The sequence below is a fragment of the Nyctereutes procyonoides genome, unplaced genomic scaffold (genome assembly GCF_905146905.1).
Source record: "Nyctereutes procyonoides isolate TBG_1078 unplaced genomic scaffold, NYPRO_anot_genome, whole genome shotgun sequence".
NCBI lineage: Eukaryota > Metazoa > Chordata > Mammalia > Carnivora > Canidae > Nyctereutes > Nyctereutes procyonoides.
Window position 1 is genome coordinate 66,363,303 of NW_026575125.1, and position 14,248 is coordinate 66,377,550.

Below are 14,248 nucleotides of genomic sequence, written 5' to 3' on the forward strand. Positions count from 1 at the left end.
ATATTTTATTAATACCTATTATTTTAACACTTTTGGACTTCTTTTAATTGTCTTCCTAAACTTCTTAAGGTATGATCCAAAAAATAATTCATGGTCAACTGTGGCACCTCTGAGTGTTCCTCGAGATGGTGTTGCTGTATGTTCCCTTGGAGACAAACTCTATGTGGTTGGAGGATATGATGGACATACTTATTTGAATACTGTTGAGTCATATGATGTACAGAACGATGAATGGAAAGAGGTACTGTTATTGAAAGTATTGAAATTAGTACATTTCAGGTTTTAATAAAAGTCCTTACAATATTTGTCCTGAATTAATTCCATTCTCTTCTTCTCTAGGGCCCAATATTTTAGTTAAGTTTGCAGTATTTTCATTATTTATACCATACTGAAGTACGAATTAGTTGATCTAATTTGTCATTGGCAGGATCCATCAGTACTTAGGGAACAGAACATTGTCCTGAATTTATGGACTCATTCCTTTCATAGTATAGTGAATCTGATTCAATAATGTAAATGTTTCTCTCTGGCCAACTTTCTAAGGATGTATTATGACTTGAGAACCAAAGAGCAATGTCCTTATCAACAAATATCTGCCCCTTCTTATTGGTTGTTGCCCCAGGGGAAATTTTTTCAGTCCCTTTTTTATAGAGATTTTTAAAATTGCAACACTCTAAATTCTTAACCAGTCACTCAAGGAATTTAGTGAACAATGATAGATGGGAATTAAACCCTCTCAAGAATGCTGGGCATCTAACAGAAGAAATTCTAAGTAGAGTACAAGAAGAAATTCTGCAAGGACATCCTAAAGATGCTAAAGGCAAAAGTGATGCTTTTGATATTTTTTCTAGTGGTAAATCTGGATTTATTCCAAAATATCTAATAGCGTTCTGTTAATTAAATGATAGCTCAATAAAAATAAAGTATGATTAACTCTTCATCATTTCCACAAACATGCAAACATTGTATTTTGTATCTAACTCCACCTTCCCTTATGATACTGAGAGCCTTCATACTGCTCTATATTCTACACAGTAAGTTGGTTACTGTTCTAAATAAATATGTTAATATGACAGCTGAAAATGGCTTTCTATCTCTTTCCTCCAACAATTTGATTCATTAAGACCCTTAGAAAAACTCAAATTCTGCCATGTATGTAGCTCCTTACTTTATCAATGCTTAGCACCAGCAAGAAATGGAAGAAAAAATTTTAGCCAACAAGGAGTTGTTAAGCCAAATACAAAAATCAAAAAGTCTAAGCTTGAGGAATTTACTTTTCTGAAAATCCAGACCAGTAGCTAAAAGACCTAGATTCTATTCCTGACTTTTCACTGTTTCATTGTGTGACTTTGGAAAGAGTTAAAGAGAACTAATAAATAGTAGAATTATAACCACTATCTGCCAAATTATTTTTATTCATTATCTCAGTTCATCCTAACAAAAATCTTGAAGGTTGAGTATTATTACCTGTAATTTTTCAAATGAGAAAATCATTGACCGAAATCATCTGTTTTTCAGACTCAGCTCTACATGATTTAAATAATATGTTCTTTCCACCACCCTGGACAATTATCCAGGCTGCATTTTCCATCTTTATACCAGGTGAAGGTTGGACCCGGATAGCCTTAGTTATTAAACTCCAACATGGTATATTATATATCTTATGCTGAAGATAGAGTTCATTAAGACAGTATTTCTTTCCTTGTTTTTGTTTTCTGTGTTAGGAAGTTCCCATCAACATTGGAAGAGCTGGTGCATGTGTTGTGGTGGTGAAGCTGCCATAAAGCTATATTTATCCATAGGAAGGAAACTGGTCATTTCAAGAAATGGATTAGGAAGAAGAAAAGAAGAAACACTTTTTCCCCTTCAATTATTAATCAAACATGAACATTGTTGTATCATTTTAATATGTAGTTATAATTGCTTTCATTTCTGAAGTCAAAGGAACTTTTCTTTTTTTTTTTTCAAAGCAAGTTTTCAAACATGAATTACATATACCTGTTAAATGTATGTGTTGTTGCAGCTGATATTGTAAGTGGAAATCCAATAGTCTAGGTTTAGCCTCATTATTAAAATGTTTAGGGTAAGTCAATAGTGACCAAGGCATGAAAGTTTGTAAAATCATTGGTAATTTTTAGGTTAAGAATATGAGAATTTAAAAACATTTTCTATTTCAAAAATCAAAAGGTACTCCATTTTCTGAAATACAGTATAAATGAGAACATCTCAAGCTTAAAACGTGAAGTCTAATTTTCAGTAAGACATCATTCTCTTATTCAAAAATATCACAAATAGCTAAATAATACCTCATATGTACCAACAGGAAGGCTTTTACTGGGTTAGGGCTAAAAAATAATTCATTTACATAATATGTTATGCTGATCATAGTATGTTAAAATTTTTACAGACTTACTCTTTTACACTGCCATCTTGCAAAGCACACATACAGATTTGGAATTCTTTAACATATTGGCTTATTGAATTTGTTACTTCATATATACAACCCATATAATAAAATAGTAAATATTTATCATATTGATACAAACTGTGACCTCAGATTCAGAGTGTCAGGGCCTCACTTGTATAAAAAGTAGTATTCTCAGGGCACCTGGGTGCTTCAGTTAAGCACCTGCCTTCAGCTCAAGTCATGATCCTGGAGTCCTGGGATCCAGCCCCTTGTGGGGCTACCTGCTCAGCAGGAAGCCTGTTTCTCCCACTCCCCCTGCCATGCTCTCTGTCTCTGTGTCAAATAAATAAATAAAATCATTAAAAAAAGAAAGTAGTATTCTCAAACATTTCTTTGAACTCTGGAGGAACCATCATTAAACAATTTTTAAAAACAAAACAATTGGTGCTACACTATATGCTGGCAAATTGAATTTATTTTTTTATAAATTTATTTTTTATTTGTGTTCAATTTGCCAACATAGAATAACACCCAGTGCTCATCCCATCAAGTGCCCACCTCAGTGCCTGTCACCCAGTCACCCCCCCCGCCCTCCTCCCCTTCCACCACCCCTAGTTAGTTTCCTAGAGATAGGAGTCTTTATGTTCTGTCTCCCTTTCTGATATTTCCCACACATTTCCTCTCCCTTCCCTTCTATTCCCTTTCACTATTTTTTATATTCCCCTAATGAATGAGACCATATAATGTTTGTCCTTCTCCGATTGACTTACTTCACTCAGCATAATACCCTCCAGTTCCATCCACGTCTAAGCAAATGGTGGGTATTTGTCGTTTCTAATGGCTGAGTAATATTCCATTGTATACATAGACCACATCTTCTTTATCCATTCATCTTTCGATGGGCACGGAGGCTCCTTCCACAGTTTGGCTATTGTGGACATTGCTGCTAGAAACATCGGGGTGCAGGTGTCCCGGCGTTTCATTGCATCTGTCTCTTTGGGGTAAATCCCCAGCAGTGCAATTGCTCGGTCGTAGGGCAGATCTACTTTCAACTCTTTGAGGAACCTCCACACAGTTTTCCAGAGTGGCTGCACCATTTCACATTCCCACCAACAGTGTAAGAGGGTTCCCTTTTCTCCGCATCCTCTCCAACATTTGTTGTTTCCTGCCTTGTTTCATTCTTTTGCATGTAGCTTTCCAGTTTTCCTAGCATCACTTGTTTTTTTTAATAATAAATATATTTTTTATTGGTGTTCAATTTGCCAACATACAGAATAACACCCAGTGCTCATCCCGTCAAGTGCCCACCTCAGTGCCCCTCACCCAGTCACCTCCACTCCCTGCCCTCCTCCCCTTCCACCACCCCTAGTTAGTTTCCCAGAGTTAGGAGTCTCTCATGTTCTGTCTCCCTTTCTGATATTTCCCACTCATTTTTCTCCTTTCCCCTTTATTCCCTTTCATTATTTTTTATATTCTCCAAATGAATGAGACCATATAATGTTTGTCCTTCTCCAATTGACTTATTTCACTCAGCATAATACCCTCCAGTTCCATCCGCATCGAAGCAAATGGTGGGTATTTGTCGTTTCTAATGGCTGAGTAATATTCCATTGTATACATAAACCACATCTTCTTTATCCATTCATCTTTCGATGGACACCGAGGCTCCTTCCACAGTTTGGCTATTGTGGACATTGCTGCTAGAAACATCAGGGTACAGGTGTCCCGGTGTTCCATTGGAAAATTGAATTTAAATAAAAAATGTAGGGATGCCTGGGTGGCTCAGTGGTTGAGTGCCCACCTTCAAGGCATGATCCTGGAGTCTGGGGATCGAGTCCTGCATCCAGCTCCCTGCATGGAGCCTGCTCCTCCTTCTGCCTGTGTCTCTGCTTCTCTTTCTCTCTCTCTGTCTCTCATGAATAAATAATTAAAATCTTTTTAAAAAATTTAAATGTAACAAAAACACAATTTTTTAAAGAACAGGAAAGTGAGAAGATGTTCTACAATATTAACACGTGGCAACACCAAAATGTTCAATATTCATGGTTGATTCTATAATTCTATTTTATGTAACTAATACATGGTTTCTGTTGATATTATATTCATCCAGAAGAAAGTGTTAAGGACATATGCACTACAATTTTTTTTTAATTTAAAGAAACAACAAAATAGCTAGTTCGGTAGTATTTTACCTTTAATTCCCTACTTCCGGGCAGCCTGGGTGGCTCAGTGGTTTAGCACCACCTTCAGCCCAGGGCATGATCCTTCAGACCCAGAATCGAGTCATGTCTGATCAGGCAAGCAGAAATTGAATAGTATCTTCTTGATGGTCCATTTGGTTTGCTTCATTTTGATCAGATTTTGATTAATATCACCCAGGGCTACTGTATTTGAAAATTGGGCTTAGGCCAATATGGCTTAGGTGGATTGCCAAAGTCTAAGTAAATCTGAGCATTTAGAATGGAAATATACAGAGGCTCAAGGCAATAAAACATAACTGTGCTAGCCTCAGTCAAACCTAGTTGGGAAAGGAGTTATATAGTAATCCCCTTGGTGCTTTGTTGTAGTAGAGATTATCTATCAGGCTGGTTTAAGCTAACAAGGATAAGAAATGGAGTTATTTTTATATATTTTCTCAACCAGTTGAAGGGCTGATGCATTTAGACACTGTACTCATATTGGAAAGACAATGTTAGCTTTTTAAATTTTTCTGTAATGACTATGACCTTGCTCAGGATCACCTACTCTGTGCACTCAGCCTGTATCATGATGACTTTCTAGACAACACCATCAGCTACTTTACCTGTATTTTCATAGGGCATGCAGGAAACATCTAAATACCACACAGGAGCTTAACGAGACTAAGACACTAAACTTGACTCCTTCCTTTGCTTATGTCATCCATCAACTTGACTCACATGTGGTTGGTGACTCATTTTGATGTGGAGGGAACACTGAAAAGAGGTCTCTGCCTAGAGTCCCAAATAGGGTATAAAAAAAATTCCTCTGATTTCAGATTTTCCCTTAAGCTCTCTAATAAGACTTGTACCCTGAAGTTGTAGTCCAGGAAAGGAAAGAAGACCATAAAACATATATCTCATCACCTGTTGTCATCCTGTCCTCTTCCTCTTACCATGGTCATCTGAGGGAGAGGGATAAGTTTTTCCAATTACTTTTCCTCTTGATAATGACCTCCTTTTGCATCATATTCCTCTTCCTCTTGCTGGAGACAGTAAACCCCAACCTGATGATGGAAAGAATATCTCCTCTCTTGTCCATGGAATATACACATGAACTTCCTATTATACCAACCTGGCTTTCTATATGTCAAAGGAAACTTTTTAAAAGTTATGATTTTTTTCCTTTCTTGACAATATTCATTTTTTAAGATTGTTGCCTACTACAGATTAGGGGGAAAAGCCTATTTTACAAGTGTAATATTGACATCCTCTTTTTTTTTGCATTCCTGTTACAATCCTAACACACATATGCACATAACATAAACAATGAGGGAAGGGGGCACATGTAACAAAATATGAAAAATCTCATACATGAGTAAATGTTAAAAGGTAAAAGCACATTACTAAAATGAAAATTAGTGTCTCACTATCACATTTATTAAGAATCTGTGCTTTAGATTCCAGTGGTATATATATAAATTAGGGTTAAGTTTACGAAATCTTTACCAGATCTAGGTCTATATACTTTATATTTTATTCCAAGTGGTGGAGAACAGGAGTTGTTTACCTCTCCTCTACTATGGCCAACTGAATTTCTAAGTTCTTGTTTCATCTAAATTCATGGAGACCCTTATACAAACGTCCCAGAGTCATATGCTAAATTTAGCACTGAGAGATTAAATCTTTGTTTCCAGGTCATAACTGATTAAACTTACCAGAATTGGAACACACAGAGGTTCTGGCCATCACAGAACAGCCAGTCTTATTTTAAAATATGCCTAAAAAGACAAAATCAGAAAGAGATCTTTGGGAAAAGTAATATAAGCAAAATGGTAACATAGGAATTTCTATGGCTTGTTCCTCCCCCTTCCCCTAACATCAATTTGAACAACTATCCATATGTGAAAATACCTTCACAAGAGCAAAGATTTGAGGTGAGTGATCACAGCACCTGGGTAAAGTACAGAAATAAGAAAAGGCACACTGAGAAGGGAGGGAAAGATAGATTCACATTATCATATGAGCCCTCCACCAAGCCCAGGCATTCCAAAATTGAGAGGAACAACTTACCCCATGGGACAAGGAGAATAATGTGAGCGTCCAATTTTACCATGGATACCAGAGTGGACCCACCCCAGTACCAGGCCAGCTCCTGCAGCTCTCGGTTTCTCCCCACAGGCTCTTGCAAACACAGGTCACTCATTTACCCTTACGCTTTTCGGCTCCAGTAGCTGCAGGCAATTCCAGTAGCCCGAAATGTTGTCTTTGGCATCAGGTTCTCAACAGGCTCCAGTGAACACAGACCCCAGCTCATCCCCATGCCTGCCTATTATTCTGGTGGCCTCAGACAGTTCACACAGCCCTAGAGAGCTTTCATAGGAGGACTCCTGGTGGGATCCCACAAACTGAGCACTGCTCACCTCTTCTCATATGCTAATTCCAGCAGCCCCAGGAGGATCCCTTGGCACCAGGCTCATCAGGGCTCCCAAGAACACAGGCCCCCATCTCACCCTAGTGCCTACTGGCTCTGACAGCTCCAAATGGTGTCCTTGGCACAAACTTCCTGGTGAGTTCCCATGAACACAGTTCCAGGATCACTTCAGCACCTTCCTATTCCATTGTCCCAAAGCATTTCACATGACAAGGCTTCCAACAGGCTACCACAAGTCCAGGTCTCTGACTTACTCTGGTTACTGTCTACTCTAGCAGCCACAAGTATTTTCCATGACTCCAGGTGTCTTATACTGCAGGGCTTCCAACAGGCTCTTGGTAACCCAGGCTCCTGTTGTACCCAGGATCCTGATAGCTCTGGTGAGCTTTGCTGGCTCCTGTAACACCTAGGCTCCCAGGGATCTCTGAGAAACCCAGATCCCAAACTCACCCCCAGCACCTACCAGCTCTGGTGAACTCAGATAGCTTTTGATTCACTAGGTGGTCTCTCTGACACCTGGATCCCAGCAGGACCCCAGAAATATAAGCCTCCAGATCATCCTGGCACCTGCTGCCACTGGTAGCCCCATGTAACTCCCATGGATCCAGGTGGCTTCTATTAACAGCAGGCTCCCAGCAGGTTCCCATGAAGCCAAGCTCCCATCTCACACTGGTGCCTTTTAGCTTCAGCAGCCACAGGCAACACAAAAATGAACAAACATAAAAGAAAATCAAGAAAATAATTCAATTCACAATAGCACCACAAACAATAATCAGGATTAGACTTAACAAAGGAAGCAGAAGACTTGTACACCAAAATCTACAAAACATGGCTGAAATAAATTAAACACACATAAACAAAAAAACATGTTTTGTTCATGGATTGGAAAACTTAATATTGTTAAGATACCAATACTAACCAAAACAATCTACAGATGTAATGAAATTGGATTTTCTTAATCCAAATGACATTTCAGCATGAATAGTAAAATCTATCCTAAAATTTATACAGAATGTCAAGGACCTCGAATAACCAAAACAATGCTGAAAATGTTGGACAAAATTTGAAGTCTCTACACTTCTATATTTCAATATTTACTACAAGCTACAATAATCAAAATACTATGGAGTTCTGGTCCAAGATGGTGATGTAGGAAGACTCTGAACCCATCTATTCCAGGGAACACACCAAAATACATCTATTGGTAAAATTATTCCTCCTGATAAAGAAATGAAGTCTGACTGAACAACTTCTGAACAACCAAAGATGGAATGGCAAGAAAATAGCTGGAGTGATGGAGACTGTAACAAAGGAAATTACCATCTCCAAAGCTGCGAACAGCAGTGGGGAGGGATAGTATTTAGGGACCTAGAACAGATGCCTCTCTCTTTGGGTACAGGAAAAAATATCATTGGTTTTAAAAAGCAGTTCGCATAAAAAGAAATAGTGCCAGATCTCTACCAAGCAGCAGAGGAGCTTCAGGAACATTGTCCAGACCAGAGGGACTGGAGAATGACACAGTTTACATTCCCACTGCACCTTAAAATCCTAGACCAGTGAAGAACCCAGGCCACATAAGTGCTGAGTCCAGTTGCTACAGGGAGCTTGGGACCTCAGAGATCCCTGGATCCACAAGCACACTCCAGCTTCACTCACGCTGGTGCACAGGAAAAAGCAAAGAAAAAAAGAAAGAAACAGACAGGGTTTAAAAGATCTAAGGAGCTGCAGGGATGGTCTCTCCCTATCTACATTAAAATCCAAAACTGGAATACATTCCTTCTCACACTGAGCTTGGGACTTTAGGGATCCCGGGGACTGCAAATTCACCGCAGCACTTGAGGTGTTGGGGTACAGAAAATAAGTTGTTTTTTTAATAAAAAAATTATTATTTTTATTTAATTTTTAATTATTTAAGTTAATCTTCACTTGTTTTTTGTTCTTATGTTCTTTTTCTTTTGTTTTCTTCTTCTTCTTCATTATTATTATTATTATTATTATTATTATTAATTATTATTATTTCTGTAAAAAGCCACAGTTTAAAAGAGTAACTAGGGACACCTGGATGATTCAGTCAGCGAGTATCTGGATCTTGATATCAGCTCTTGTCTCCACCTCATAGGTCATGGGATGGAGGCCCACATTGTACTCCCAGCTCAGTGAGGAGTCTGCTTGATATTCTATCCCTCTCCCTCTGCTCCTCCCCCTGCTCGTCCTTTCTCTGTTTCTCTCATAAACAAATAGATAGAAAGATAGATAGATAGATAGATAGATAGATAGATAGATACTTTCTTTTCTTGGTATTTTTTTAAGGGAGTTCAATTTACCAACATATAACACCCAGTGCTCATCCTGCCAAGTGCTGGAATCAGTGCCCGTCACCCAGTCACCCCAACCCCTCACACACTTCCCTTTCCACTACCCTTATTTGTTTCCAAAGTTTAGGAATCTCTCATGTTCTGTCACTCTCACTGATATTTCCAACTAATTTAGAATTTTGCTTTTGTTTCCCTTGCCTATATAGATGCATCTTGCAAGAAGTTGTTGTGGCCAAGTACAAAAAGGGTGTTGCCTGTATTCTCCTCTAGGATTTTGATGGATTCTTGTCTCACATTTAGATCTTTCATCCATTTTGAGATTATCATTGCATATGGTGTAAGAGAATAGTCTAGTTTCATTCTTCTGCACGTGGCTGCCCAATTTTCCCAGCACCATTTATTGAACACTGTCCTTTTTCCAGTAGATAGTCTTTCCTGCTTTGTCAAATATTAGTTGACCACAGAGGTAAGGGCACATTCCTGGGTTCTCTACTCTGTTACATAGAACTTAGTGTCTGTTTCTGTGCCAGTACCACACTGACTTGATGATCACAGCTTTGTAGTACAACCTGAAAGCTGACATTGTGATGCCCCCAGCTCTGATTTTCTTTTTCAATATTACCCTGGCTATTGGGGGTCTTTTCTGGTTCCACACAAATCTTAAGATGATTTGTTCCAACTCTCTGAAGAAAGTCCATGGTATTTTGATAGGGATTCCATTGAATGTGTAAATTGCCCTGAGTAGCATTCATATTTTCACAATATTAATTCTTCCAATGCACGAGCATAGAATATTTTTCCATTTCTTTGTGTCTTCCTCAATTTCTTTCAGAAGGGTTGTGTAGTTTTTAGGGTATAGATTCTTTACCTCTTTGGATAGGTTTATTCCTAGGTATCTTATGCTTTTGGGTGCAATTGTCAATGGGATGGACTCCTTAATTTCTCTTTCTTCAGTTTCATTGTTAGTGTACAGAAATGCCACTGATTTTTGGGCATTGATTTTGTATCCTGCCACACTGCCGAATTGCTGTATGAGTTCTAGCAATCTTGGGGTAGAGTCTTTTGGGTTTTCTATGTGCAATATCATGTCATCTCCAAATAAGGAGAGTTTGACTTCTTCTTTCCCAATTTTAATGCCTTTTATTTCTTTTTGTTGCCTGATTCCTGAGGCTAGGACTTCTAGTACTATGTTGAAGAGCAGTGGTAAGAACGGACATCTCTGGCATGTTCCTGATCTTAGGGGAAAGGCTCCCAGTGTTTCCCCATTGAGAATGATAGTTGCTGTGGGCTTTTCATCGAATGCTTTTAAGGTGCCGAGGAATGGGGGCAGCCCAGGTGGCTCAGCAGTTTAACACTGCCTTCACCCCAGAGCCTCACCCGGGAGACCTGGGATCAAATCCCATGTTGGGCTCCCTGCATGGAACCTGCTTCTCCCTCTGCCTCTGTCTCTGCCTCTCTCTCTCTCTCTCTCTCTCTCTCTCTCTCTCAAATAAAATCTTTTAAAAAAAGATGCTGAGGAATGTTCCCTCTATCCTTGCACGGTGAAGAGTTTGATCAGGAATGGATGCTGTATTTTGTCAAATGCTTTCTCTGCGTCTATTGAGAGGATCACATGGTTCTTGCTTTTTCTCTTGTTGATATGATCTATCACATTTATTGCTATATGAGTGTTGAACCAGCCTTGCATCCCAGGGATAAATCACACTTGGACATGGTGAATAATCTTCTTCATGCACTGTTGGATCCTATGGGCTAGTATCTTGTTGAGAATGTTTGCATCTGTGTTCATCAGGGATATTGGTCTATAATTCTCCTTTCTGGTGGGGTCTCTGACTGCTTTTGGAATTAAGGTGATGTTGGCCTCATAAAATGAGTTTGGAAGTATTTCCTCTCTTTCTATCTTTCGGAACAGCTTTAATAGAAGAGGTATTGTTTCTTCTTAATCGTTTGATAGAATTCCCTGGGAAGCCATCTGGCCCTGGACTTTTGTATCTTGGGAGGTTTTTGGTGACTTCTTCAATTTCCTCCCTGGTTATTGGCCTGTTCAGGTTTTCTATTTCTTCCTGCTTCAGTTTTGGTAGTTTGTGGCTTTCCAGGAATGCGTCCATTTCTTCTAGATTGCCTAATTTATTGGTGTAGAGCTGTTCATAATATGTTTTTAAAATCGTTTGTATTTCCTTGGTGTTGGTAGTGATCTCTCCTTTCTCATTCATGATTTTATTAATTTGAGTCTTCTCTCTCTTCTTTTTAATAAGGTTGGCTAATGGTTTATCATTCTTATTAATTCTTTCAAAGAAACAACTCCTGGTTCTATTGATCTGTTCCACAGTTCTTCTGGTCTCAATTTCATTGATTTCTGCTCGAATTTTAATTAACTCTCTTCTTCTGCTGGGCGTCGGGTCGATTTGCTGCTTCTTCTCTAGCTCCTTTATGTGTAAGGTTAGCTTTTGTATTTGAGTTCTTTCCAGTTTTTGAATGGATGCTTATATTGCGATGTATTCCCCCTCAGGACTGCTTTTGCTGCATCCCAAAGATTTTGAACGGTTGTATCTTCATTCTCATTAGTTTCCATGAATCTTTTTAATTCTTCCTTAATTTCCTGGTTGACCCTTTTATCTTTTAGCAAGATGGTCCTTAACCTCCACGTGTTTGAGGTCCTTCCAAAATTCTTCTTGTGATTGAGTTCTAATTTCAAGGCGTTATGGTCTGAGAATATGCAGGGGACGATCCCAATCTTTTGGTATCGGTTCAGATCCGATTTGTGACCCAGTATGTGATCTATTCTGGAGAAAGTTCCATGTGCACTTGAGAAGAATGTGTATTCAGTTGAGTTTAGATGTAAAGTTCTGTAGGTATCTGTGAAATCCATCTGGTCCAGTGTATCATTTAAAGCTCTCGTTTCTTTGGAGATGTTGTGCCTAGAAGACCTATCGAGGGTAGAAAGAGCTAGATTGAAGTCACCAAGTATAAGTGTATTATTATCTAAGTATTTCTTCACTTTGGTTAATAATTCGATTAAGTATTTGGCAGCTCCCACATTCGGGGCATATATATTGAGGATTGTTAAGTCCTCTTGCTGGATAGATCCTTTAAGTATGATATAGTGTCCCTCTTCGTCTCTCACTACTGTCTTCGGGGTAAATTTTGGTTTATCTGATATAAGGATGGCTATCCCTGCTTTCTTTTGAGAACCATTTGAATGGTAAATGGTTCTCCAACCTTTTATTTTCAGATTGTAGGTGTCCTTCTGTCTAAAATGAGTCTCTTGTAGACAGCAAATAGATGGGTCCTGCTTTTTTATCCAGTCTGACACCCTGCGCCTTTTGATGGGGTCATTAAGCCCGTTCACGTTCAGAGTTACTATTGACAGATATGAGTTTAGTGTCATCATGATATCTATTTAGTCCTTGTTTTTTGTGGATTGTTCCACTGAACTTCTTCTTAAAGGGGAGTTTTAAGAGTCCCCCTTAAAATTTCTTGCAGAGCTGGTTTGGAGGTCACATATTCTTTCAGTTCCTGCCTGTCTTGGAAGCTCTTTATCTCTCCTTCCATTTTGAATGAGAGCCTTGCTGGATAAAGTATTCTTGGTTGCATGTTCTTCTTATTTAGGACCCTGAATATATCCTGCCAGCCCTTTCTGGCCTGCCACATCTCTGTGGAGAGGTCTGCTGTTACCCGAATATTCCTCCCCATGAAAGTCAGGGACTTCTTGTCTCTTGCTGCTTTAAGGATCTTCTCTTTATCTTTGGAATTTGCAAGCTTCACTATTAGATGTCGAGGTGTTGAACGGTTTTTATTGATTTTAGGGGGGGATCTCTCTATTTCCTGGATCTGAATGCCTGTTTCCCTTCCCAGATTGGGAAAGTTTTCAGCAGGATTTGTTCAAATACATATTCTGGCCCTCTGTCCCTTTCGGCGCCCTCCTGAACCCCAATTAAATGTAGGTTTTTCTTCCTTAGGCTGTCATTTATTTCCCTTAATCTGTCTTCATGGTCTTTTAATTGTCTGTCCCTTTTTTCCTCAGTTTCCCTCTTTGCCATTAACTTGTCTTCTATGTCACTCACTCATTCTTCCACCTCGTTAACCCTCGTCGTTAGGACTTCTAGTTTGGATTGCACCTCATTCAATTGATTTTTAATTTCTGCCTGATTGGACCTAAATTCTGCAGTCATGAAGTCTCGTGAGTCCTTAATGCTTTTTTCTAGAGCCACCAGTAGCTGTATAATAGTGCTTCTGAATTGGCTTTCTGACATTGAAGTGTAATCCAGATTTTGTAACTCTGTGGGAGAGAGGGCTGTTTCTGATTCTTTCTTTTGAGGTGAGATTTTCCTTCTAGTCATTTTGCTCAGTGCAGAGTGGCCAAAAACAAGTTGTATTGGGAAAAGGAGAGAAAGAGAGAGAAGGAAGGAAAAGAGAAAGAGAAAAAAGAAAAAAAAGGAAAAAAGAGAAGAAAAAGAGAAAGAAAAAGAAAGAAAGGTAAAAAAAGGGGGGTGGGGGAAGCAATCAGAAATCAAAAAGAAAAGAAAAAAAAACAAAAAAAAAAAAACACGGGGGAGTATCTTCTGAATCTGTAGACTTTAAGTCCCTTGACTTCCCCTGGAACGGGTCCGTCTAGCTGGTCTTCTGGAAGGGGCCTGCTGTGCTGATTTTCAGGTGTTAGCACTTGGGGTAGCTGCTCTGCCCCTGCGTGCTGCAGGGCTCAGCGGGGGTTGTTTACCCCGTGAGGCCCCAGGAGGAACAGCTGCAGTTGCTATGGCAACTCTGGAAGCCTGGATTCAGCCTCTGCAGGAACTATGGGGCTCTCCGTCTGCAGGGCCTGGAGGCTCCGGGGCGGGGCCGCTGATCTGCTCAGCTCGGGGCAGGAGTGTCCTTGCTGTCCTGGGCCCTCCGGGCCTCTGCCTGTCCCGGGGGAGGC

General features: G+C 39.5%; 1 protein-coding gene across 1 annotated transcript in view; it reads left to right on the plus strand.

The window, feature by feature from the left end:
- Positions 1-2,726, plus strand: part of KLHL4 (kelch like family member 4) — a 161,182-nt gene extending 158,456 nt beyond the window's left edge. Inside the window, exons 10-11 of the mRNA XM_055337464.1 lie at positions 70-241; positions 1,725-2,726. Coding sequence (XP_055193439.1) covers positions 70-241; positions 1,725-1,784 — 232 coding nt within the window. The 3' untranslated portion in view covers positions 1,785-2,726. The remainder of the gene's footprint in view (positions 1-69; positions 242-1,724) is intronic.
- Positions 2,727-14,248: the final 11,522 nt, after the last annotated feature.